Source organism: Magnolia sinica, chromosome 16 (assembly GCF_029962835.1).
Source record: "Magnolia sinica isolate HGM2019 chromosome 16, MsV1, whole genome shotgun sequence".
Taxonomy (NCBI): domain Eukaryota; kingdom Viridiplantae; phylum Streptophyta; class Magnoliopsida; order Magnoliales; family Magnoliaceae; genus Magnolia; species Magnolia sinica.
Window position 1 is genome coordinate 69323388 of NC_080588.1, and position 27702 is coordinate 69351089.

Here is a 27702-nt window from a genome sequence, read left to right on the forward strand (position 1 = left end):
TTTGAAAAAAAAAAAAAAACAGTTTTTCGGGAGATTGGATGATCCCATGGATTGTCAATTCACGTTTGATCGTGGGCCAGAGAACCCTCCAACCTCAGTCGCCATCGGGCCCAAGTTCATGTCATCCAAGGTGTATCAGCGCTGTCAACCTCAGGTAATAAAGATCTAGCCCTGCTAAGGGATTAATCTTATTCTGGCTACATGTGTCAATGCAGCAACGGATGCAGGATCTGGGCCATTCATCAGGTGGGCCTCTTTCCATAAATGCCATGGTCATAAAGTAAAACTGGTACTTCTATTCATCAGTTGTCCACTTGTTCTTAATACAGACGTTTGGTCAATCCTTTTCTAACTGCCAGTATTTTTAAGGACTTAAGCATCCACATACATGGTGAGGCCAGATCCTGTACGTACCATCAATGAGTAATCTCTATCTTCTCACTTTTCTTTTCTTTTTTTCTTTTTGTATTGTTTTGTTTTGTTTTGTTTTGTTTTGTTTTGTTTTTTTTTTTTTTTTTTTTTTAAATTTCTGTAGGATCTTACACTAGCCACCATGTTGGTACGTGTGGGGAGGTTGTATGAAGAAGATATATCTGCAGAAAACATGCTTACAGCAGAGAATTATGGGACGGTGAGTCGGATTTATATTTTATGTAAGGGAGATGAGCTGATGGATGAGGATTTCCAAAACTGGATTATCAAGAATAATCCAACAGATGAAGTGAAAGCGATTGAAAGATCCGATCATATGGTCATGTTATCAAAGCCCAAGGAGCTTTGCACCTGTCTCCTGGAGATTGGCGGGAAGTATACTTAATTTGATGAACAATACTAGCTATTATAAAGATTTTAATAAAATTTCCCAAATTTCTCTTGCTATATGAAAATAAAATTTGTTCAAGGGCACGAGAAGTTGATTAAAGGCTAGAATTAAAACGAGATTGTGGCCCACGCCAGACAGATTCCCATACGTTGGACCAAAGAATAGACCAGTATGCTCTATGCATCAATTTCCACACAAAAATAGCAATGATCCATTTAGTCCAGGGAATTATCTGAAAGATGGTGGCTCAGCTCATTATTCCAAGCTGAGGACAGCTCAAATTTCCTATAAGAAGTCCGGCTCCAGATGAACCTATCCTCCCTTGGAGATATGGAGATGGAGCTATTCTTAATAGTGTTGAGGGCCGCAAGCTGAATCAAGTTCTCGACAGGAGAGAAGTTCCATGACATAGTAGGATCCCAAAAATCCCTCAAGAGGGTGCACTTCATGAGGTCGTCCGGGATAGGACCTGTCGCTGCTCTCAAAAGCATACCACCCTGGTCCAGTTCTGCATCAAAAATTTAGCCGGCCTTCTACTAGCCATTTGGATCTGTGAATGGAGGATTGAAGGGTTTTAGCGAGATTTTTCCAATCTTCCTATTATGAAATTTGGCAGTACTACAAGGTTAGTATAGTCAAAATTCCCCTATCTGAAAAGAATCTTAACCCAGGGAAGGACGTGTAGAGGTCAAGCACCGTCTTCTTCAAGGATAACTACTCCGAATGCCTGGAATCCACAAGGAAAAATAGAAATTAATTCTAAGAAGTTCAAAATAACTTTATTGATGATAAAAAAACGAACTCTTAAATAATAACATAAACGCGAGGAAGAAGTTTCAGAATTATATTATAACTAAAATTTCTAGATATCGTGACTTACTATAGATAGTAAACTTGCTATTTATATAGATGGTCATGATTTCCACTAGACCTCATGGTTTTTGGCCAAAAATAGTAACTGTCCTATTTGACTCAACCATGCTATCCTCTTAGGGCCCGTTTGGCCGGGTGGATTGGAAGGGATTGAATGGTATTAGGGTGGATGGCATGGATTTCAGGTAATGATGGTGTTGTCAGTGGAATGTCTTGAGATCCATGGGATTGCTATATTCCTGGATTGCTATATCCCATATGTTTGGTATGCCCGGCCAATCCGGGGATTAAACTTTCCCATCCCTTCCAATCCTACGAACCAAACACGTCCCAGGCAAATTTGAACGGATTACGGTGGATTGGATGGGATTTAAAGGTAATGATGGTGTTGTCAGTGGATTGTCTTAAGATCCATGGGATTGGGATCAGATCACCGACTCTGTTTGGCATGCCCGGCCAATCCCGAGATTTAACTTCCAATCCCTTCCAATAACGGGCCCTAAATATTCTAAGCACTTTTTATGTTGGATGCAATTCCTAAAGATCAACAATGAAGATTATATATAATCAAATTAAAACTTATTATAAATAGTAAAATGAAAATAAAACCAAAATTCACCATCGGATCTAATGGAATCTTGCAAATTCGGCATGGGCAACCCGACATAATGGGGTTGGGTGGCTAAAGTAGCTCGTCCTACTCCAAAATCATATATGGCATGTTGGATAACTCATTCCGGTTTGCAAAATATATCAATTTTAAGTTCTGATGGTCCGGATCACTTCCATCTCCACTCGGGCCTTTTATGGTCCATCTTGGCCATGAAATTGCATACCACCCACTCTACATCACATCTATAGGGTGAATTTATCATAAACATTACGGTGACCCCACCTAGTTTCACAGCACAAGAACTATCGGCAAAAGCCTTTCGCAGGCACCGGAACTGTGACTGAACCAATCATCCAATCTTATAATTGTACACCATCCACTCGGTGCACACAGCCATGACCCGGACATTCCATTCACCGGCTCCACTTCTTTGAAAAACCGAGCATTCACACGGAACCGTCCACCAATAATTAAACATTTCTAGGCATTTTATTTCCACACGTATACATTGAATAAAACAAGCATGTCATTTTCTTTTCTAATTATAACTACCCTACCGGACAGATGTTTGGGTCCACTTTTTTTCTTTTTTCTTTTTTTCTTTTTTGGTGAATAAATTTTTCATTAATCAATCAACAAATACAGCCATTCGGGAGGTCCCTACAAAAAGGGAGGGGACCACACCTATCGTGTAAACACAGACTGAACAAAAGGAAAGCGAAAAAAACGAGGCAGGACGAAGGGCGCAGCTCATGGAGGTCTAATGGCGCCCAAACCCATTTTGTCCAGCAAAAGCAGGCCTTTAACATGTCTCGGGAGAGAGGAACTGCTGATGTAAGTATGATCCGGGCACCCGTCACTAGCCAATCTAGCTAGAGCATCCGCCACTGAGTTCCCCTTGAGGAAGATGTTTGGGTCCACTTATTGATGTAGTCTGATCAAAATACGGTCATTCATTCATTCCGAGTTGGGCATGATTTTGGTTCAAGGAGAGGTAGATTTCTTCACAAACGGTCACTGTATTCACAACTTGTCCGATTCTAATGCGACTCGGAACTGACCAGTCGACTCGGACTCTGTGGATGCCGATCCGGTTCATGGAGCTGACTGGAACTACCCGTTTACGAACCTTGGACATTTGGTGGAGCCAACCTGACCCACTTGTCCTGCAAAGAAGTCCTGCAGAGAAGTCATACGAAATAGCAGAATGCTGTGCATCTTTCATTTGAATGTCACGCGCTGCCACATAGACACTTTGCACACCCGATTATGACGTAGGGATCGGCGTGATGAGGAACACTATCTTCCTCAAGGCCATAGGGATGACTCAAATCCACACGAAAAGATAGAAATAAGAAATAATTGTAGAAAATTTGAAATAAATTGCTTGATAATGGACTAATATGTATATGTCTATTACATCATTAAAAAAAAAAAACAAAATTCATAATTATCAAAAATAATAAAATTTTAACTCTAATAAAAATCCTAATTATAGTAAAATTCTTCTAAAGTCTAATTTTTTAAAATAAAATTTTCAAATAAACTTTTGCTCAAAAAGTCCTAACATAATTATAAGTTGTTTCTAAGAAAGAAAAAAAACAAAAAATCTAAAACTCTAAAAATAAAATTAAAAAATGTTAAAAATTTTAGAATTACAAAAACTAACTAATTTACTTAAAATTTTATTTTTGAGTTGAAAGTGTGCGTTTTCTGACAAAACGGACAGTGGGTCGTTTACCTCGGATGACTCTTTTCAATAAATATTGATAGATTATGCACCCCATAATGATACCCTGATCAAAAGTTATAATCAATTTATGGTCCATCTTCTTTTGGTCCAACCATGCTAGGAAAATAACGGTGCCATGTTTTATATTATATTATAACCCTGAGTTTTTAGTTTTGGCAAATGGACCCTGTGGTTGGCAATTTAAATGGTTGATATTTCATGGATCCTTATGGATAGACCACCCTCCAAATAATTTCCATATGTACTTTGGACAATTAATAACAACAATAGCTGTTCAGATGGAATGATATCCGTCGGTTTTTTGTTTTGTTTTTGTTTTTTTTTCCACGTCAGACCACGTACTCCATTAGTCAAAAATGGAAATATGGGGTGACTCCGCCCCGACTCATCCGGTTCAACGTATATATAAGACCGGATGATAACCATGGCTTTATTTTAATCCTTTTGGGCGAACGACAAAGGGCACAGCACCACTACTGACCTAAGAAGCCATCGAGAAGTAGACCACAGCAAGCAACGCGTGAATGAACAGCTTCTCTAGAGGAAGTGGATTTAATGGATACGAGGACCATAAAGTAAAATAAGGCTTGATTGGATGATGTACTGCTATTCAAGATTGTAATACAGCATCGAATAGCAACTTTGAAATTTGATGTATTGATGTTATTTCTGACCTCTGCTTGTGACCAGTCAAATAACATAGTCAATTTCTATCATGACAGGGACCATGATGCTAGGTGGTTTCTCAGATCCACTGAATATTCTTTTCTCTTTATAGCTATGATCTTTTTCTATCAACAAGCAGCCTCCTGTGATTTTTTTTCGGGACAATGGAACCTGGACCACAGGATGCTCTTGCAGTAATTGTGAGAAATTCACCTTGTCCATCCATTTTACTGACCCATGTAGGACATGTTCCAGAAAATGAGGTAGATTAAAACAGAAGTGGGCTGCATGACTGGAAAAAGTAGGGAGCTTGAACCGTTTGTCATGTCATTTTCAATCAGATGAGCTGAAAAGCATTAAATATTAGCTTGATCCAAAACTTGTGTTCCCTGCCAATGCTCAGTCTGCATTTTTTTTAATTTTTTATTTTTGTCCTGAGGTCCACTTGAGTTTTTGATTTGCCTCAGGACACGGATTGGGTACTATTTCCACTGGAGCTTGGCTAAAGATGGACTGTCCTGTTAGGGATTTGTGGAGCAACCATGGTATAAATGTTTTATTCAATTTGTCCATCTATTTTTTCATATGATTTTATGGCATGAGCCAAAAAAGTAGGCAAATCAAAGATTTAAGTGGACCACACCATGAGAAGTAGTGGGGATTGAAAGCTTACCATTAAAAAGAGGCCATAGAAGTTTTGAATAAAGCTGATATTCATGTTTCACCTAAGGTCTATATAATCTTATGAACATATTGGATGGCAAATAAACATAACGGAGGCCCTAGTAAGTTTGAAAGGATGAAGGGAGACTGATGAAGGGAGCTATTCTTGTGGATGGTCGGGTGCAAAGCAAAGGCATTCAGATTGCATCAAGATGTTCTTGTTGTAATGACAGTTCCACCTCCAGCCCACAGGTGGAAACTCTCCCACACCTGTTCTTGTTCGGTCAGCAGGCGAACATAATATGGCGCTATTTTTCAGCTGTCTGCGGCATCACCTTCTTCCGTCACCTCGCAGTTGAGGATCGACTCACACATTGGAAGTGCGCGGATGCTCCAGGTACAGCGTCTGCCATCATTAAACGTGTTCTACTGGCCCTGATTATATGAGAGCTATGGACAAGCCATAATGGGGTCAGATTTAATGATCACCCAACGTCGGTGAATGCTGCTATCGCTCGCATCAGGTGGTGGGCTCAACCTGCTAGAGGGCCATGATGAAGTGCAGCAGAGGCTTTCTGGGACCAGTTTCAGTGGCCATCCAAAGGCTGGCCTCTCTTGCTCTATTCACGTCATAAAATGGAGAAAATCAGCCATAGGATGGGTAAAATTAAACGTTGATGGCTCGGCATGTGGCAATCCAGGCCGTTCAGGTGGAGGGGGTGTTTGTAGGAGTGAGTGAGGATGGTAAGTTGCTGGGTCGGTTGAGGAGTATCTGGAAAGAGAAAAATAGATGAGGCACTCGAGAGAAGGGGTAAAATCCCTCTTCGTCGGCAACCTAGCTTTCTCCGTTGCCACATCTGATCTTTTAAAAATTTTCCAGAGATATGGCAGAATATCAGACGTCTACCTTCCCCATTTCCCGGGTATAGGTAAACCTCGCAGGTATGCGTTTGTTCGATTCTTCTACGAAGACGACACCTGAGCGGCTAAGGGGGTTCTTGACAGGAAACAAATTGACGGTAGGATTGTCTCTGTCAAGGACGCTCATCCCATTCCTCCCCCTCACCTTCCACCATCCAGGGATGCTAGGTCACAAGCAGTTGCGCTGGATAGCTTAGTCTCCCTCAACGACTTTCCCAATACAGAGAAACTCCAGCCCAGGAGAGGCTGGGAGCATCCTGCAGTAAACTGGTCAAAGGATCCTTACCCCCATGGATTGATAGTTGCAGACCCATTTGAAGTTGCCAGGAAACTTAGAGATATAGATCTGGGGTTAGTAGGTACCTCTGGCAAGGAGAACGTCTCCATCCTTCGTCTGATCGACGACCTAAGAGTCTCTAGATTTCAGTCCTCGGCTCCCAGCGCCCATTCGCCAGGTTCCGATCCTGGGATGCTACAAGGAGGATTTTCAACATTAGTTTGATTCGTAATAAGGATAACCAAAGGCATAACCCACAAACAACAACCAAAAACTCCATCACATTTCCACTATAATCAAAAACTTTACAAGTACAATGAGCATAAGGGAAATACAATGATGATAGAACAAAAGCTCAAAAAGATAAGCTACGCGCCCAAGCCTCTGCGCTGCTGCGAAACACTACCTGCACGGTCGTGCATAAGCTTATAAAAGCTTAGAGGGTGGTGAAAGTGTATGCTTAAGGTGATAATACAGTTATGCAGTGAATGCGGAACAAGCCGATGAATGTCAAGAATACCATTAGCCGTACCAAGGCCATGCGGTGCAAAGAATGATGTCGGCCATACCAAGGCCATGCAATGCGAAATGCAACTCAAGCATGCAAATCCTCATCTAAGTCCATATATCAATACAGCTCAAAATCAAATATCACTGGGGTCTAGTACACTCCAAGCCGATTGCCGCCCCATCGCGCGCAATAAGGTGAGTGGAAAAGACCTCACTATCCGCCGCCAATATTGGGCTCGGCTCGTCGATAGCGGACCCAACTCGGCCTAGCATTGCCCCCTACTCTCGGGCGGGTAAGGCCGCACCCCCTTCCAATCGACTACGACACGGTGGAAAGCGCAACCGTCCGTAATCGGCACTCGGCGCTCATGCATCCACTCGGTCTAGGACGTTGGAGCAACCTCTTGGTACCATAAGGGTTTAGGGACTTTCACCCGGGATATCTATCGCACCCCATGTAGAGCAGTATTTTCGGTATCGATCCCGCCACCACGATAAACGTGCATGGAAGGCTACGGCCACTGATGTCGCTAGGGCGTACTAACCATATCACACAATGCGAATGCATGAATCACACTATTCGGTCATGCGGCAATCCTGCGCGTATCGTGCGCTCATGTAGGCAACACCCCCTGAGCTCCTAAACAATCGCCCGAAGGCATATGCTATGATCAGTCATTTCTCATATCAAGCATACGTATGATGCATATGATCATGAATCATGAAATTAAACATGTTATATGGGATAGATGATATTCATAATGAAGATGGGCCTAGACGGCCTACACATTACACGTATGGGCCCAAGGGAAAGTCATAATGCGGACATTTAACCAACACTATACTTGCAATGGGGACGTCAAACCGCCATTGCTCCCAAGGTACTGCCCGTCGTAAACATCATTACATAAATCATGTTGGGATCACACATTGCAATGGACCTTAGGTACATCCCATTGGGCCTTAAATACATCAAATGGGCCAAATCACATGGGCCTTATATTCATTAAGTGGGCCACATCAATGGGCCGCACCAATGGGCCTTATGTACATTGCAATGGGCTATAACCCGTGGGCCTTAGAGTGCGTCAAATGGGCCTACTCACATGGGCCTTATGTGTATCAAATGGGCCTCGCCAAATGGGGCCCCACATGTGCATCAAATGGGCCTCAACCCATAGGTCCTAATACATCTTAACGGGCCTTAACCCATGGGCCCCTAACACATCAAATGGGCCTCGACCCATGGGCCTTGCACATAAATCAAAGTGGACCTCAACCATGGGCCATAAGTACTGAGATGGGCCTCCCATCATCAACAAAATATACATAAAATAATATATAATATATATATAGTACATAAAATATTATATATAATATAATATTAGGTATATCCATATATATATATACACACACACACACACACACGTACACACCCACACACGCACGCATAAGGCACCCAAACATCACAGTGGACTCCACAAAAATCATCACAGTGGGCTCCACCGTCCAGGCGGACGGTGGACACGAAACACATACATCTTTGTGGGCTCCATGTGGGGCCCACCAAAATGTTACTATGCCATCCAACCCGGTAATAAGGCCAAGTGGGCCTAGATGAAGGGTGAAAACAAATTTCACCCTGATCCAAAACTTCTGTGGGCCCAAAAAGGTTTTCAAAGGTAGAGGCTCAATCCCACTGTTTCCTACGGTGTGGGCCACCTGAGTCTTGGATCAGGCTGATTTTTGGAGGGTGGTCCACTGACCTTAGGGCCCACCGTATGAATGGATTAGATGACAAATAAACATCAAGGTGGGGCCCACGGCTACAGCCGTGCTGGGTTGTACGTCGGCCAGTCCGCCCGGACGCTGTGCGCAGCAGCTGCTGCTGCTGAGTTTCATTTTTTGATTTTTTTGTTATTTCTGAGGTTTTTACCAGTGGGGTCCACATCCAAACAATCTACTCCGTCCAACGGCGCTCCATGGCTCCAGACAAGCAAAACAAGCCCAATATTGGGCCTGTTTCGACGTATAGAAGCAATATGGGATATTTCAATGGTAAACCCACTGTTTGCCATATTATGGCCCGCCTGAAAATCTGATCGGTCCCATCTTTTGGCTCAACGCCTAAAATAATCTTGGAAAAGGAATGGACGGGGTAGATTAAATACCTACATCAAGGTGGGGCCTACATGAATGGGCCACTCAAAGCTTGAACCAAGCTAGCATTTGTGTTTTCCCATTCTGCCATACAAGGTGGGCCTGCTCAGGTGGGCCACCACTGATGAATGGTGTGGGTACTACACATATAAGGTGGGCCCCACTTATAGATGTCTTAAACAAAATGCATGCTTCATGGTGGGGTCCATTCAAGTGGGCCACACAATCATATCAAGATAAAGAAAATAAGGAAAAGAAAAGATAGGAGAGAGATAGAGAATGAGATCCGCGTGATGGAGGGACCTCGGCACTATGGGCCCTCCCTTGCACCAAATCATACATCAAGTGGGTTCCATTACATGTGGGTCCATGAAATTGAAATCCAACGGTGGAGATCCCTTCTCCACTAAAATAGACGGTCTAGATGACCCTAAGCATGCAAGAAAATAAACATCATGATGGGGTCCATGGAGAATGGCCCCATCATGGAATGATCATGATGATCCAAGTGGGCCATTGGCCACATCTTAGGGTCCAAAGTGAGATCCAAACCATTGATCGGTTGGCCTCACTTGGCCCATCTTAAAAACATCAAAATCTACCCTATCAAGGCACCCACCACTTGATCTTCTTGCTCCCTTGGCTTCCTTAGCTCCTTGTGCTCCTCTTTGATGGAGGAAGATGAGAAATGGATGGTTGAGATGAGAGATCTAAGGATGGAAAGGTGGGCCTCACAAATGAAATTTTCTCACCATGGGAGGACTCATACGTATGAGATTTCTTGCTTATGGGAGAGTTGAAAATGAGAGAGACTTGTAAGGGAGAGAGAGAGAGGGAGTGATGGGTGATGGAGTGATGGATGGGAGAGAGAGGGATGGGTGTGTAAGAACTTTATGACTTTTTGGCAAATGTTGTAAGAGAGGTATGAGGGTTGTAAGAACTTTTTGACTTTTGGGGTTTGCTTGGGAAAGGGTGAAAAGTGATGTGTACTTGACATGATGGGATTGATGGGATTGATTGATTGCTGTGACACCCCGGCGAGATTCCCTCGAAATTCGCACGCGCGGCGTTTCCTCTCACCGAACGCTGGCCCACAACTCTTGACCAGAGCATCGCATCAGCGCGCGAGTCGCCCAGGAGAGGCTGGGAGCATCCTGCAGTAAACTGGTCAAAGGATCCTTACCCCCATGGATTGATAGTTGCAGACCCATTTGAAGTTGCCAGGAAACTTAGAGATATAGATCTGGGGTTAGTAGGTACCTCTGGCAAGGAGAACGTCTCCATCCTTCGTCTGATCGACGACCTAAGAGTCTCTAGATTTCAGTCCTCAACCATTGACGTATCGAGGATCTCAGATTCCCGATTCCTCATTCTATTCAAATCCAAAATTGAGCTATGAGATTTTGTTGAGGATCGCCCTCTCTGGCAAGAGCTAGGGCTAACAGAGATTTCCCCATGGTCTCCTGACATGCACCCATCCTGGGTAGAGGTGTGGATCCGGATATTCGGGATTCCTGTACACACTTGGTTTAAATCTATGCTCAGAGATATTGGCACTGCTTACAGACAGGTCCTGCAGATCGATACACTCTCTAGATATGGGATTTTTCAGAAGTTCGCAAAGGGTAAAGGTGAGGCAGGAAGTAGGATCCAGCATCAAGCCACCACAACTCCTACAAGTCTCTGGTAAGGTTTTCAGTATTTTGGTCCAAATAGAAGACCTCTCTCATTCTGTAGCAGCGTCCTTTCCCTCCTAGACCAGGCTGAGGCAGAGGTCAGCCAAAGAGTCCACAACGGAATGGGTCTCGAAAGCATTTCCCCGTCACCAACCCTCAGCAGCAAGTGCCTGGTGGGTGTTTGTGAAAATGCCCAGCCCACTAAGCCTACCACTCTTTTCGTACCCCTGCTCCCTCTTCCTTGCCCTGTGGATTCCCTCATCCTAAGGCTTACTACCCCTGCTGCCCACCTCCTTCTTAGACAAGGATCAACCAGTCATTCCACCAGTCCTCCTCCAAACCTGCAGTTAAGTTTATTCCGACCTCATCCTCTCAAGCCCCAAGACACCTCAGACGCTTCCTCCCCTCCCAAGTTAGGATCCCGGTCCTCTGATTAGGCTCCTTCCCCAACCCATGTCCCATTGTTAGCTCCCCAACACCCTCCAGGCCGAACATTGTCAAATCCTCCTTTCCACCATCCTATATTCCCGGTAGAGCCCCTTTGTTCAGACTATCCTAAGGTTCAAGGTGGTAAATTAAGCAGATCAACTGGTGACTCCCCCATTAGCCCGATGGGGAATTATGAATCCGCAGAAGACCCTCCTTTCGAGGACTCCCCTATCCACACCCCCTCTCTTTCGACGAATGAAGAAGGAATTTCCTTGCCTCTCAAAGGTCTCATGGATGGCTGAATTTCGGTCTACAGAAAACTCGACCTCTCAGTTGATTTCTCACCGATCGTCTTACTCGTAGCGATAGGGGTATCAGGTGCATCAACCCTCAGTCTGCAGATGGAGTGACCAGAGATCACTCTGTAGAGACCCCAGTTTCTCCAACCAACTCCCAAGTCCCAGTCCATCACATTCTCAATTACTTGAACAGACTGTCGAGTAAATAGGGGTCCTGTCTACCCTCTAAGGTGACCCGAGATCCAAAATTAGAGCTCCCCTCAGGATTGGGAAGACAGCTCTTCTGAACAAGCAGTTAGTTAGATCGAAACTTCGCACACCTAGAAGGGAGAGTTTTACATCAGCGCAAGTCAGTCGGGCTGGTATCTCTGGTCTAGTTAATAATGGATAACATCCTCATTTGGAATGCCCATGGCTTGACCAACTCGGCCACAATACGCAGAACAAATAGGATTATCAAAGAGCATGTTCCTTCTATTGTAGCCATCTTGGAGCCCATGGCTAGTGATAACAGGCGTGTTTCTATCGACCTAAGGCTTGGCTTTCATGCTTCCATCTCTAGCAATGCAGTGGGAGGTAAAGTATGGATCTTCTACAGAAACCTTCTTGCTGTCTCTGTTTTTGAAATGTCTAATCAATTTATCATTATAGATGTTTCACATTCTAATTGCCCGGTTAGCTGTAGATACTCATTTGTGTATGCTAAGTGCTCAAGAATTAGTAGGAGAGCACTTTGAGACTCCATTGTGTCCCTTGCAGCTTTTTCGAATGGGTCATGGGCTGTAAGTGGGGATTTCAACACAGTTACAGAAGCTGCAGAACGGAGGAGTAGTAGGAATTTTGACCCAATAAGTGCGGTAGAATTTCGTGATGCGATCAATAGGGCTGGCCTTATAGATGCAGGGTATGTGGGGAGTTGCTTCACCTGGTGCAACAATTAGGCAAGTTCTTCCAGAGTGTGGGCCAGATTGGATAGAGTTCTTTGTAATGGGATTTGGATCAATCAATTCCCAGGTTTCCAGGTGAAGATTCTGCCTAGGATTCAATCGGATCATGCTCCTCTTCTGATCTCGTTTCCTATCCCAACCCCTCTCCCTCCTAGGCCTTTCCGTTTCTAATGGATGTGGCTCCTCGATTGCTCCTTCCTAAAGGTGATCGAAGAAGCTTGGGCTACCCAACTTCTGATCAGCCCATGATAAATCTATTGTTGAAGCTCAAGAGAGTCAAACTTCGTTTGAAGATTTGGAACCGGGATGTTTTTGGAAACATCTCCCAAAACATCAAGTTGACAGAACAGGAGGTGTGCTTGCTGGAGTCGATAACTCAATCTCCTGGCTCCGAAATTAGCTCGTCAGCCATCTCCAAAGCTAAGTTAAAGTTGGCTCATTGGGAGCTAGCAGAAGAGATTTTTTGGAAGCAAAAGGCCCGTAACAACTGGCTGTCTGAAGGTGACAGGAACACCAAATTCTTCGACCTTTCTATAGTTGAAAAAATCGGAGGATCCGGGATTAAAGAAATCATATTAGAATCAGGAGTTTCCACCGCAGATCAAACCATTATCAAGAAGGAAGCTATTTCCTTTTTCCAAAAGTTAATGTCAGACCAGTCCTCTCCCTCATCCGTTTCAGCCCCCCTCTTATCATACATCCCCTCGTTAGTTTCCGAGGCTGACAACGGTATCCTAATGGGTCTCCCATCCAGGGAGGAAGTGAAGCAAGCTGCTTTGTCCCTCCCAAAAGATGGTGCTCCCGGCACAGATGGGATGTCTGGGACATTTTTCACTAACTGCAGGGAGATTGTGGAGCGAGATATCGTCGCTGCGGTGGTTCATTTCTTTTAGGGCGGTGCTCTCTCCTGGGCATTCAACTCCACCCTCATCGCCCTAGTGCTAAAATCTCTTAGCCCAAAATCCTTCTCCGATTTTCGGCCAATAAGCCTATGTAATTGTGTCTACAAGATCTTCGCCAAGGTGATGGCTAATAGGCTAAGTTCCCTTCCCTCGAAACTTATATCCTAGGAGCAAGGGGCTTTCATTAAGGGCCGCTCCATTGCCGAAAACATCGCCATCGCCCAAGAAGTCTTCAGAGATATTAACAGGAAGGTCCGGGGAGGCAATCTGGTCCTTAAGCTCAATATGGAAAAAGCATATGAAATGGTGAATTAGCATTTTCTAAAGCAAGTCATACAAAAAATTGGATTTGGGCCTAGCTGGATCGGGTTGGTCGAAGCATGCTGGAATAATAATTGGTTCTCGGTCCTTGTCAATGGAGAAAATTGTGGATTTTTCAAATCTTCTCGAGGCCTACGGCAAGGAGACCCTCTATCCCCTAGTCTTTTCATCCTAGTAGCGGAGGCTTTTGGCAGAGATTTCTCCCACCTACTGGGTCAAGGGTTATACTCTTCATTCAAAGTGAAGGCCGGGTGTCCTCTAATTTCCCATCTCTTATACACTGATGATACAATTATTTTCTCTAACGGGTCCCGGAGATCCCTGGCCACCCTCCATCACTTCCTGTCTGCCTACCAGCTAGCTTCAGGCCAGCGGGTTAATGTGGGGAAAAATTCTTTCGTCTGCACTTCAAACCTTCCAATCAGTCGGATTAGGAGCATCGAGCACGTCCTGGGTTTCCGTCACTTTACAGGGTTTTTCACTTATTTGGGGGTCCCGATTGCTCAAGGCAAGATTAAGTGCAGCCTCTTCAGCCCTCTTCTAGAGAAGATATTAGTTAAGATTCAAGGGTGGAACGATAGGCTCCTCTCACAAGCAGGAAGACTCACTCTCATCCTCCTCGGTCCTTAGCAGTATCCCAGTCCACTCTATGGTAGCCACGATGATCCTGGTTCAAGTCCTCCATTCCCTGGAGAGGTTACTTGCCAACTTTTTCTGGGGCTGGAAAGATGGTAAAAGAAAACTCCACTGGAACAGATGGGCGTCCATTTTTGTCCCTAAGGAAGAGGGGGGGATTGGCATCAGAAAATTTTCAGATGTTTTAAAGGCCTTTCACCTGAAGATGGCTTGGAGCATCAAATTTAGGTCCCCGGGCAGCCTCTGGGCTTCTTACATGTCAGCTAAATATCGGCTATCCTCAGCCCGTTCCACTCCTTCGGCTTCAGCCTTGCGCCTGGCTTCTCCAATCTGGAAAACAATGCTTAAGCTGTTCCCAATCCTCGACAAATTGATTCAATGAGAAGTTGGGAAGGGCCTGTGCAATATGTGGAGCTGCAACTGGACTGGGCTGGGCCCTCTAGCTTCAATCCCTTCCCTCGTGATTCCAGAGGAGATGAGACCCCTTTCCGTATCAGATTTCATCGACACTGATGGACTGAAGCTGATGATTCCTCTACATCTTCCTAGCTGGTTAAGGAGGCATATTATGCAGGGCGGATTTTGTACTTCCAACTCAGATGATAATCGGATTTGGTCATTTAATCCCAATGGGAAATTCACTGTCAATTCAGCCTGGGGGGTGATTAGAGTTGTCGGGCGGAAGAAGGTTTGGGTTAAATGGGTGTGGCACCCTCTCATTCCTCCAAAGATTTCCCTGTTCTTATGGAGGGTGATTCTTGGAGCTCTCCCAGTCAATGCCGGGATCCAAACCAGATGCATTCAGCTTGCTTCTAGATGCTCATGTTGCTTGGTAAGTCAGAGCTCCTCCCCCTTACTCGAATCCCTGCTCCACCTTTTCCAGGAAGGATCGCTGGCTGTTGGTGCATGGAATCAGCTGGCAGATTTTATTGGTGTTCCGCTGCCTCCTCACTCCTGTCTCATGGACCATCTTCTCTGGTGGTGGCAGCTAGCCTCCCCTCGGATTTTCGCATCCAAGATCATTCGGCTAGCCCCTGCGTTTCTTCTTAAGGAAATCTGGAAGGCTTGAAACGCTGCCAGGTATGACAGTTCGTCCGTCTCCTCTTCAGGTGTTTTCAGGAAATCGTTGAGCTGGATGGACTCCCTGTCTCGTCTCAAACACGCTGGAGGTTGGTCCTCCTCCCTCCACTCCTCTTCTTCACCCGTGGATCCTACACGCCGACACCAAACTCCTCTCTCCTTCACTATTATTAGGTGGGTCAGACCAATGGCGGGCAGCTTGAAGCTCAATGTTGATGGATTTGCCCTGTCTAACCCAAGGCTAGTGGGAGGAGGAGGTATCTGCCGAGATAGCAACGGTAACCTTCTGTTTACATTCGCCAAAGGTTATGGGTCCTCTTCGAACAATAGGGTCGAGCTTCGTGTGTTGTACGGCGTCCTGGAGCTATGCATCAGCCGCGGTTTGCTTAGAGTCTCCATTGAATCAGACTCAAAATGAGTGGTAGACTACATCAATGGGAGGTCCTCATTTGCATGGAAATGGAAGTATTGGTTTTCTGCGATCCAAAAGCTTTCCCTGAAAGGCTCCTTTAAATGCTCGCTCATCCCTAGAGAGGCTAACGGTCCAGCCGATGGTTTAGCAAAGTTGGGTAGTTAACTCAAGCAGATTCTCTCTTCCTACAAGTTTCCAGCCTTCCTCGCTTGCTCCAGGGTCGTTTTCTGCTGGACAAAGCAAGTCTAGGTTCAGTTAGGATGACTTTCTGAGCCCGTTTGCTTGTTTCTCTCATGGTGGTCCAGGATCTTTTTGTCCCTGGTCCTACCAGCATCCTTATACCTGTAAATTTTTGGTATATCAATGAAATGAATCTCTTCCTTTTAAAAAAAAAGGATGGTAAGTTGCTTTTCGCCTTCTCTGCCGGCTACGGAGTGGGAACGAACAACAGGGCGGAAGTGAAAGCTATTTACGATGGCATTATTTTATGCATGGAGCGTGGCTTTGAAAATATTGCGATTGAGACGGACTCCACGGTGGCGGTGGGCCTCATTTCTGCAAATTCCATTGTCCCTTGGCAATGGCGTCCGTCGGTTAGCAGAATTAAGAGGCTGGGGCAGATCGTGTCCTTAGTGTTTTTGGTGATTCCAAGAGAAGGTAATGGTCCGGCGGATGTGATGGCAAGGGAGGGTAGTCAAAAGCAGGTTACATCAGTTTTTGAGCATATCAGGGAGCTAAATCCTTATGTCCGTGGGCTATTATTCTTGGACAGAGCAGGGCTAGGCTCAGTTAGATCCTCTCATGTGTAGTGTATAGCTTGTTTTTCCTTTTTGGGCTTTTCGGTGTTTGGGGAGGCCGTGGTGGGTGATCCTCTTAACTGGCTTCCCTGTTTTTGGCCTTGGGATGCCTCTCTCATATGGTGCTGTAAAGTCTACCTCGTATATATTCAAAGCTCCTGTTAAATTTTATTTTTTTTTAAAAGTTTGAAAAGATAGGAATTCAATCCCCACTACATCCTGTGGTATGGTCCACTGGGGCTTTAGATCTACCCGTTTTTTGAGGTCATGCTCTAAAATAATTTTTGAAAATAGATGGACAGCATGGATAAAACATATATGTTACATAAGATCCACATAATCCCTAACAGGACCATCCGTCTCTAGCTAGGTCCAGGTGGGGGTAGTATCCAATCCGCCTGCGCGCTCTGCCTTACAGACATCAGTGGCCCCACCTAGCTTGCGATCCCTGCCATGGGGTGACAGGCAATCCTTCCTTGTTTTTGTCCTTGGACGGCGCAGGAAGTATTTTCCCCTTCCAGAAAAACTCTTTCTCTAGGTGAGAAGGATTTCATTTTTCCCGTGAAGAAAACTCTTTCTCACGTGAGATGGATTTTTACAGTATATCACTTTCTCTAGTTGAGACGGATTTCATTTTTCCCGTGAAGAAAACTCTTTCTCACGTGAGATGGATTTTTACAGTATATCTTGATGTGATGTAATTCTCCACTTTGGAAGGAAGCGGATTGGCTGATGTACCTCACACCAGCTTATGTATTGACGTCAGCAAGTTATGTGGGTCTGATTATGAGGGGTGTGTTATATCCAAACCGTCCATTCAGTTGGAGAGTTGTCTTAAGGCTTGAAACAAAAAATAAGACAGATCTAACAATCAAGTGGACCACACTGAAAAAAGCAGTGGGGGATTGACACTCTACCACTGAAATCCTTTTTGGGGTCACAGAAGTTCCGGATCAATATAAAATTTGTTTTTCCTCTTTATCAAGGTCTTTTTGACCTTTTAAACGGATTGGATGGAAATAAACATTATGGTGGGTCTTACAAATTGTTTAAAGGTGGAAATCGTTATCGCCGCTGTTATTTGTAGTGTGGTCTAGGTGATCTTTTGATATAATTTATTTTTTGGATAATGCTCTAAAATGATCTCTAAAAATAGATGAATGGTGTAGATACGATAAATACATCACTATGGGGCCATATAACTTTGATCTCCTTTAAACCGTTCGTACAACTCAGAGCTCGAGGAGCGTCCGTGCTCGTCTTCGCACGACACGCACCTACAACGGCTATATAGCTGATGTGTGGTACACTGGCCAATCTGCTTCCACTTTGGAAGGATTTGATAGATACGTAACGCTGTTTTCTACGTTGTAATGGTGCAAATGGGGAATTTTTCGATACTTGTGTTTTTGATTGGTCAATATTATATAAAGAGACATGCTCCAATGCTCTCGTAACACTGCCAGTCAGAGTGCTCCTAGGTGCATCCGGATAATACAATCCACTGATCTATACTGTTTATTAGGTCCCAAGCACATTTCACTGGCTACCATGCGAACATCACATTGATTTTATAAATATTGACCATTTGATCAATATTCTTTGACATGGACTGCCAAAGTCATCTGTATAAAACTAGGTACAATAAAAATTTGGTCCATCATGGATTGCTCTTGATCCTAAAGATTTACTCTGATAAGGCAATCATATAACTATCCTGTTTATTAATGGGAAGAAGGGTGCTACATTAAATAAGGTCAAAGAAAGGGACGGATTGTGTGGTGAGACTATTGCCACTTTGAGCCCACTGTGATATATATATGTATCACCGGTTTTTCTCTTCCAAGTGACGTTAAATCATCAGCCGTTGGATGCAATCGCCTCCATCCGACGGCCAGCAAGCTGACAGCGCTCGACCTTACGGAGTGCCATGGTAAGGTCGAGCGTATAGTACCTTTTCCCATATATATATATTATCCATGCCACCAGTTTATCTATTTTGTTGGCTCATTTTAGGTAGAGGTGGGCATTAAGTCAAGTCAAGTCAGGCTAAGTTAGTGCTAACTTGATTTGATTTAATTTTGAAATAAGCTAAACCTGAACTCGACGCAACTTTTTATTAAGTTCAGCATGCGTTACTCGATCTAAGTGCAGGTCTGACCTTAACTAATCCAAACCGAATCGGATCTGGTCACAAGTACCGAGTCGGGGCGAGTCAGCACCGAGTCAAATCACACGAGTTGAGTTTCGGATCAAATCGAGTCAATATGGAGTTGGAATTTTGGGTCAAGTTGAGTAGAGTTATTGGGTGACTCGAACTCAACTCGATTTGAGTTCGGATTGGATGAAGTTAACTCGATTCAGATTGACTCACCCACTTGGCCAGATCGAGTTAGATCTAAATGAGTCGGATGAGTTGAGTCATCTTGTACCTATCTCTAATTTTAGAGCATGAGCCTAAAATTGGCAAATATCCAAAACTCAAGATGACCCCTTTACAAGAAGTAATGAGGATGGCAACATACACATTGAAACCTTCTTCAGCCACAATTTTTGGATCAAGTTGATATTTACTTTCTCTTTGTGTAACTTTATCAATATATCAGATGGCAAATAAGGACAGCGGATATTTTGGATCAAGCTGGTATTTATCTTTTTCTTTTCTCTTGACCTTATGAATGTAGCATATGGTAAATAAGCATAGGGAAGTTTTGGATCAAGTTGATAAACGTGTTTTCCTTTTATCAATGTGGGTGAGACTTTATGAACATGTTGGATGTAAATAAATATTATTGTGGGTCCTAAAAAGGTTTTAATTATGGGTATCATCATTCCCACTGTTTCCTATGGTGTGGTCCTCTTGAGCTTTGGGATTTGCTTCAATTTTAGGCTCACGCCTTAAAATGAGCCAGCAAAATGGATGGACACTCAAGATAAACACATACATCACGGTCACATACAAATGGATGGTCATCACCCAATGTGCGTCCCGGATAAAGAATGAATGGAATCATCTGATTGGTGCAATTTTTGCATTGTCAGTGAATGAAATGTGTTCAATCGATTGAACTGCTCAAGCGAACCGGTGCAACTACGAGAACTATAAATTATAGTAATCTGATAGCACTGGAGTATCTCTCTTATGTCCACGAGATGAATGGACCTAATCTCCCACACGTTTGTCTCAAACCACGCCCTTGAATTGCTATAATCTCTCTCCACACCCATCAGCCTTGCATTTCTCCTCTTCATTTCAAGTCAACAATTAGGCCCACCAAAAGCATCAATCATAGGGATCAAAGCCATATTCATAGACAGAAATCACAATACAGTTGTAAGCCTTTAAGGAATATACACCGACTTCATTCGGTATATATTCTCTTTCACACAAACAAAATCAAAACAACCCGAAACTCCACATACAGAAAAATGGAGAAGGAGAGTCGCATGCATTTCGTTTTGGTCCATGGACTGTCCCATGGAGCATGGTGTTGGTACCAGGTCGCCACACTGCTAAGATCAGACGGTCACAAGGTCACGGTACCCGATCTTGCTGCATCTGGGATCAATCTGAAGCGACTCGATGAGGTCCAATCTGTCCATGACTATTTTCAGCCGTTGATGGAGATCATGGCCTCTCTTAATCCAGATGAACGAGTTATCGTCGTAGGCCACAGCTTCGCAGGCATCGGTGTTGCACTAGCGATGGAGAAGTACCCTGAGAAGATCTTGGTGGCAGTTTTTCCCACCGCTGTGATGCCGGGTCTTGGTGGCCCACCTTTGGCTATCATCAAAGAGGTACATGTAATTACGTATAGCCCTATGTACAGTAGATTTATTCTTCTCTTCACTTTGTTTTATTTATGCTGACATAGTATGATTTTCAATTTGTGGCTCATCATCTTACACATGGCTGACACGTACGGAAATCCATGCCGTTCAAATTGTTGGGCATGTTGTGGATGGATGGATGAAGAAACTTATAAAGATTGAACGGTCAAGACTTTTCAATATGTGGCCATCATATCAACGGAAAAAGTTAAATTGGTTTGGTCTTAGTTTAATGGAAGAAATCAGATGGTCACGCCTGGACTTTTGGACCGTCTGTGTCGTCCACATGACCGTTGGATCTATCTAATTTTTAATATTATTATATAAAATGGTATTAAAAAATAGTTGAACGGTGTGGATAAGCGAAAACGCATTTAACTTTCGGACGGCAACAGAGAAAATTAATAGCGTATAATCCGGGATACGGTATAGCCAGAACTACGCCATACACACGGCAGAGTTAATTCGCAATCTAGACCATAAAGCTACTTTACTAGATTTGTGAATTGACCATGATTCAAACTACACAATGAATGATCTGATCCGTTCGATTAGCAGTTTACCAATCAAAATAAACAAAACAATCAACTTTCAGAATTCTTCTTTGAAAATGAAAAAAGTCTGATGGGAAGGATCGAACGGTCAGTCTTGATTGACATATTATCATAGATGAAGGGTCCGGATTGGTATATTAACCTACCATATCTGATGTGGAGAGATGTCTCTAGTATATTATTGTCCTCCCGGTTGTACCGTATCATTTCCCGGTAGTGGAGATCCCATTTAGGATTTCCATATCTGTATTGAAAATTGTCAGCGTGATCCACTTAAAATGGGTGGTATTTTAGGAGGCATGTTCTTCCGGAATCTCCTTTAGAACCTACCTTTCGCTGTTCACGTGGCCAGGAGATCGATGAATCTGGACCGACCACCTAGTGGACCATTCTGTGGATGGATCACACATTGAAAACCACACCGATCAGGTGATCATAGCCACAGCTTTTCCTTGTTGCATGTCAACCAGTAAAAGTTATTTCTTTCCACATGACGATTGATGACTTCGATCATTTGATAGATATGACTTTTGAAAGTGGGCCATTAGATCTATGGTCTAAATCCATCTAGCCCATCCTACGCCTAATGTGTAAGCTATATGGTGTGCAGGGTCCACTAAATAAATCTCCTACACAATCAGATCCTTTGCGATTGCGACTCGAGCGCACTGAAATTTAGTGCGGTTGCATGTGTGGGTCCCACACCTTATCACCATTTCCTCACTGACGTTTTCTTACTACTGTTTTGCCCTTTGATGTGGATTGCGTACTGAGTAACTCTACTGAATAACTCAGTACGCTAACCGTACTGAGTAAACTCTGTGGGGTCCATCTTGATTTATGTATTTTAACCACTCCGTCCAAACATTTTACCGGATAATTTTAGGAATTGATCCCAAAAATGAAGTATATCCAAAACTCAATTGGACCACACCACAGGAAAAAGTGTGAATTGAACATCTACCATTGAAAATTTCTTGGGGTCCACGGAAGTATTGGATCAAGATTGTATTTGTTTTTTCCCTTCATCCATGTTTTTGTGATCTTATGAACAGGTTGGATGAGAAATAAACATCACTGTGGGCCCTGTAAAGGTTTCAATGGTGGAAATCATTATTCCAACTGTTTCCTATGGTATGGTCCACTTGATCTTTGGATATGCTTAAATTTTGGTCTCAATCGCTAAAATAAGATGAAAAAAATGGATGGACGGTGTGGATAGACCAAATACATTCACGGTGGGCCCAACAGAGTTTACACAGTACGATAAGAGAGTAACTCAGTACGAAATCCGATTTCCCCCTTTATTCTTTACCGGAATTAAATCACACGTTGCCCGGGTACAGTGGCACATCCATCCGTCCAACCAGGAAGCGGACTTCCTGGTGACCCTGGTAGGCGCTGTGGGATCCACCGTGATGTACGTGTTTTATCCACGCCGTCCATCTGTTTTGTTAGATTATTTTTAGTGCATGAGATAAAAACGAAGTACATCCAAAGCTCATGTGCACCACACAGGAAACAGTGGTGAATGAATGCCCACCGTCAAAAACATCTTAGGGGCCACAAAAGTTTTAGATCAAGCTGATATTTGTGCTTTCCCTTCATCCAGATATGTGCCACCTTATGAACAGGTTGGATGGAAAATAAATATTACGGTGGAACCTAGAAAAGTGTCAATGGTGAGTGTTATTGTGGCTATTGTTTCCTGTATTGTGGTCCACTTGATCTATGGATCTGTTTGATTTTTCAATGTATAAACTACAATTTTCTGGTAAATCTGATGGATGAAATGGATAAATAATATATTGTGGTGGGCCCGGAGACTTCGCTTCCGTCTAACAAACCAGGATGAGAATTTTAACACGAGTTTCAAAATGATGATTTATAAGATACGCAGGCCGTCTGTGACCATTGATACACGTACACTCATAAATCATACACGTGTCATATATTAACTCAAATAAAACAAAATAGATTGTGGATCCCACTGGCCAAGTCAGAATCCCAACATCAGATTGGTTAAACATTTATAACCCCTGATTTTTGGACCCTTGTTTGTGGAAATAGGATGGTTGGTAACTTTTCATTTTTAACCGTCTAATGAATGATCTCCTATCGAATATTCCAATTATCAAATAAGTTTAATTTTTAGTTGATAATATATTTACACTAGGTATCATAATTTGAACGGTTTAATTTGACTATTTGTATGCAACATGTCCAATTTTTCCTGCTTATCATCTATCTCAGTATGTGAGAGTATTTGGAGATTTTCTTTTTTTCTTTTTTTTCTTTTTTTAATTAAAAAAAAACATTTCAAATATTTGATTGGTTCAATTTGAATTAATGCATCCCACGTGTACATTTTTTTAGCATGTGGGCCCCGAGAGTTACACTTCGTCAAGGTATCAAATAACTCCAAAATTTTAAAAAAAAAATTAAAAAAATTAAATTTAAAAAAGAAAAGAAAAGAAAAGGTGGGAGACTGTTTATTGGGTAATAACTAGGCCACACGCCTGGTCCGTATGGTTGGACTTATTAGCTTGGCCTGTGGTCAGCTAGGCTGCACGTCTGGTCCCTAGCGTTGGACCTATTAGCTTGGTTTCTGGATATTGGGCTTGTTCTAAGCATTGGTTAATTTTCGAGTCGGACTGAATTCAGATAATTTTAGGTCAACCCATGCCTAGCCTGGTTTAACACGTGTATGCTTTTAGGTTTGGTGGGCCTGCAAAACTTTAAAAAAAATTTCATGATATTAGTGGCAAGTCAAATCAAATGTCATTGTGTATGGGCGGGTGTATTTATGAAGTAAAATAATAATTATTTATTTACTTTTATTTTCAACTATAAATAAGAACCCCCTTAACAAGAGTTTCTTCTTTCCCCTTCTATTTGTATACATAGAAGCATAGGGTTGCGTGGGGCTGAAAGTCACGCACGTTCATGTTCCACCCTATTTTAATATGAGGTTTCTATACCTCAACCCTAACCCAACCCAACCCAACCCAACGTCCGGTTGGGAATTCTCAACCCAAGCCTAACCCAAGGGGACTCGGTTAGGTTTGTCAGCTTGGACGGGTGGATATACGCTAATATTTTCATAATTACATTAGTCTATTATATCTCAATACACATCCTATTTTTTGTACTTATGATTTTATTAATTACATATATAGTTATTTATAGTAAAGAATTTCATTTTTCTGAACAAACAAGCTAAAATATAAGACAATTACTCCTTTAAAAGTAATGTTGTGTAGCATGCAATCTATTTAGGAGAGACATTCCAGCATATCTTGTTACCTTGAGTCATCGGAAATGGTGTGGACCAATGAGACCCGATGACACTAGAACTTCCTGTGCCTTCAACATAGACTATCCATACTCAACTATAATTTATAATTTATATATCAATCGGATTCGGGTTGGGTCAAGCAAACTCGAGACTGTAACCTGAGTTTAACCCAAATTTTATGGGGTTGGTGTTTATATAGCCCAAGATCGAGACCAAACTTGATACATTGTGCCTAATCCCAACCCAATGTTAGGTCGGTCACAAGTCAGTCAGGTTGAACCCGCACAAATTTCAGCCCTAGTAATCTGAAGGACTACACTACTATATTTTTATAAATTATTTATTCTTTATGTATATGCTGAAAGATAATAAACAACTCCTATTTATATGGATAAAGGAGGAAAGAACGCAAGAGGTTAAGATACATTCAAACAGATTTACATGGATGATCAAATTCACCTGTGGATATTCTAACATATGTGGCCCACTCTTCAACGTGCATGCCCTATTTTCACCTTCCATTTTTTTCCAACTTATCGTGTAAGAAAGGATGGCACATTTGAAGATTTTGCTTTAGGCTATGTTTGGATGCATGATGATCAAATTCACCTGTGGATCCAAAGAACGCAAAGTTCATATTTTGCTAGCCAATCATGGTTCCCACGGTATGGGGCTTATTTGAAATGTCAGATTAGGTGGTATGAAATTGCATGTGATCCCATGGGAAGTATTGGATTAAGTATCATATCATGTAGTCTCAATAGTAGATGTTGGGATCTAATGGATTTTGAAATCCATTGAATGCTGGGATCCTTGCCATCCATCCAAATGCATCTTTTATACATGATATTTGAGTTGCATATGATTATAGGTGACTTGTATTAGTTATAAAATCTGATTTGTTGATTACAAATTCATGGTCTAATAAATGCAAGTTTCAAATATTACATGAATTTGATCCCAAACATGATTGGATGGTCAAAACACCATGGTATATCAAGACATTTAATCATTGTAAAATAATGGTATTAATTCCATTAAACGCACTCCCATGCCATTTAACCCAGCGTTCTAAACAGCCCTTGTTTTTCTAACTTGAATTCCATTTTCGCAGTACTATTTTGCTTGGTTTCATTGATTCTGCCTCCGCCAGAAAATCTTACACAGGATTCCCTTGGATTCCACCAGATGTGATTTGATTACCTGTCACCTCAATCAAAGGAAATTAATTTCTCTTTCGTTGGTTGTCCAAAGTAATCTTGCTATACGAACACAATCGAAACTATGATAATTCATTCATCTAAAAACTATTATATTTTGAAAAATATATATATATATATAGTTTTTCGGGAGATTGGATGATCCTATGGATTGCCAATTCACGTTCGATCGCGGGCCAGAAAACCTTCCAACATCAGTTACCTTCGGGCACAAGTTCATGTCATCCAAGGTGTATCAACGCTGTCAACGTCAGGTAATAAAGCTCTCATTGCCCTTCAAAGGGATTAATCTTATTCTGGCTACATGTGCCAATGAGGCTATGGGTGCAGGATCTGAGCCATTCATCAAGTGGGTCTCTTTCCATAAATACCATGGTCCTAAAGTAACAATCGTTCAGTCTATCATTTGGTCCACTTAGGAGGTGTTTGGATCTTAAGTTACTTATGCTTTAAGTAACTTATCTTGATTTCTATTTGTTAAGTAACTTTAAATAAAAAAGCTACTTATAATTGATTATAAACCAAACTTATCATAAATAAGTTACTTATCTATATGTTGCTGTAAGTAGAAAAAATAACTCATTTGATGCTATCCAAACAGGCCATTAATGTGGACTTTTGGTCAATCCATTTCTAACTGTCAGTAATTTTTTTAGGACTTTGGCACCTCATACATGATGGGGCCCACCCAATGAATGGCCCAGATCCTGTACGTACGTGGCATCAATGAGTAATTTCTATCTTCTCACTTTTCTTTTATTTTAAAAAAAATTTGTGTAGGATCTTACACTAGCAACCATGTTGGTACGCGTGGGGAGTTTGTTTGAAGAAGATATATCCGCGGAAAACATGCTTACGGTGGAGAATTATGGGTCAGTGAGTCGGGTTTACATCGTATGTAAGGAGGATGAGCTGATGGAGGAGGATCTCCAAAACTGGATTATCAAGAATAATCCAACGGATGAAGTGAAAGCGATCGAAGGATCTGATCATATGGTCATGTTATCAAAGCCCAAAGAGCTTTGCGCCTGTCTCCTGGAGATTGCAGGGAAATATGCTTAATCTGATTATGTCTAATACTAACTATATATTGTCAAGCTTTTAATAAAATTTCTCAAATTTCTCTTTTTAGATGGAAAAAAAAAAAACAAGATTCAGGGCATGAGAAGTGGACTAAAGGCTACAATTAAAATGAGATTGTGGGCCAGTCAAGTACCTGGGGCGCTGAAATTTCACCCGCATGTGTTTTCTGCGACGGCAGTTCTGATGAAAGGTTCGGATTTGTTTCTTGACTTCAGGGTGACAATGGGCTGGGTCATATCAGCTGGGAGTCCAGATTCAACAACTAAATGATAGTTGATGGGAGTTTAGGATCAACCAATCATCGTTAATTTTGGATGATGGCCTACCTACAATTTGGTCTCAAAATTTGAACAATTTAACATATATATACCATGTAAACTATTTTTGAGTGCCTGTGTATCGACTGTCACATGGGGCCGGAGTGTCAAATTGCAGCCGGCCTACAAATCAGATTTATGTTTGGGGAGTAGGCTAGCTAAGCCTACATGGCCAAAAATCTCCTCAGGCGAATGATGTAGCTATCCAATAAGCATTGCCAATGGTATTTATTTAGCAGTGCTTGAGATGGTTAGATGTCCCAAAGTAGGGGATGAATCGGGGTAAACCATGAGAACGGTTTGGATCATCATGTTGGGCTCACATGTAAATTTAGTTGCAGACCAGAAAAGATTGAGATATACCACTGGTCATTTATTACCCTAATCTGTTTGCTTTGCTAATTACCCTTTAATGTGTAATGTAACGGCCTGTTCGTGAGCTTGGATTTGAAATGCATTAAAATCCAAAACATAATTATATTGGAATCAACTTGATTCCGAATTCTCGTTTGTGTTTGGTTGAAATGCAGTGGAATCTAAATCTTTCATTTGGGAGCTAGTATTTGGAGGGCATTTGAATTCTTTAACATATTGACAAGACTTAGATTTGATTAACTAAATCAACTTTCATATTCCAAATT

At 42.5% G+C, this 27702-nt stretch overlaps 2 protein-coding genes across 3 annotated transcripts in view; both read left to right on the plus strand.

The window, feature by feature from the left end:
* Window positions 1–930, plus strand: part of LOC131228919 (methyl jasmonate esterase 1-like) — a 43559-nt gene extending 42629 nt beyond the window's left edge. Inside the window, exons 4-5 of the mRNA XM_058224756.1 lie at window positions 23–154; window positions 536–930. Of these exons, the coding sequence (XP_058080739.1) occupies window positions 23–154; window positions 536–817 (414 nt within the window). The 3' untranslated portion in view covers window positions 818–930. The remainder of the gene's footprint in view (window positions 1–22; window positions 155–535) is intronic.
* Window positions 931–20010: 19080 nt separating this feature from the next.
* LOC131229503 (methyl jasmonate esterase 1-like) lies at window positions 20011–26792 on the plus strand. 2 transcript variants are annotated; one of them, XM_058225467.1, is made up of 3 exons: window positions 20026–20556; window positions 25784–25915; window positions 26442–26792. In XM_058225467.1, exons 1-3 carry the CDS (start codon window positions 20188–20190, stop codon window positions 26721–26723), a joined length of 783 nt encoding a protein of 260 aa, XP_058081450.1. In that variant the 5' UTR covers window positions 20026–20187; the 3' UTR covers window positions 26724–26792. The 2 variants fall into 2 exon arrangements, with proteins under 2 accessions (XP_058081451.1, XP_058081450.1); XM_058225468.1 differs by lacking the exon at window positions 25784–25915 and having other exon boundaries at window positions 20011–20556.
* The last annotated feature ends 910 nt before the right edge of the window (window positions 26793–27702 follow it).

Bases quoted from the DNA above. Each gene is read 5' to 3' on its own strand.
- LOC131229503 (XM_058225467.1), top strand. From the start codon at position 20,188: ATGGAGAAGGAGAGTCGCATGCATTTCGTTTTGGTCCATGGACTGTCC. The intron at 20,557-25,783 runs GTACATGTAATT...ATATATATATAG, and splicing joins CTTTGGCTATCATCAAAGAG to TTTTTCGGGAGATTGGATGA. The intron at 25,916-26,441 runs GTAATAAAGCTC...AAATTTGTGTAG, and splicing joins ATCAACGCTGTCAACGTCAG to GATCTTACACTAGCAACCAT.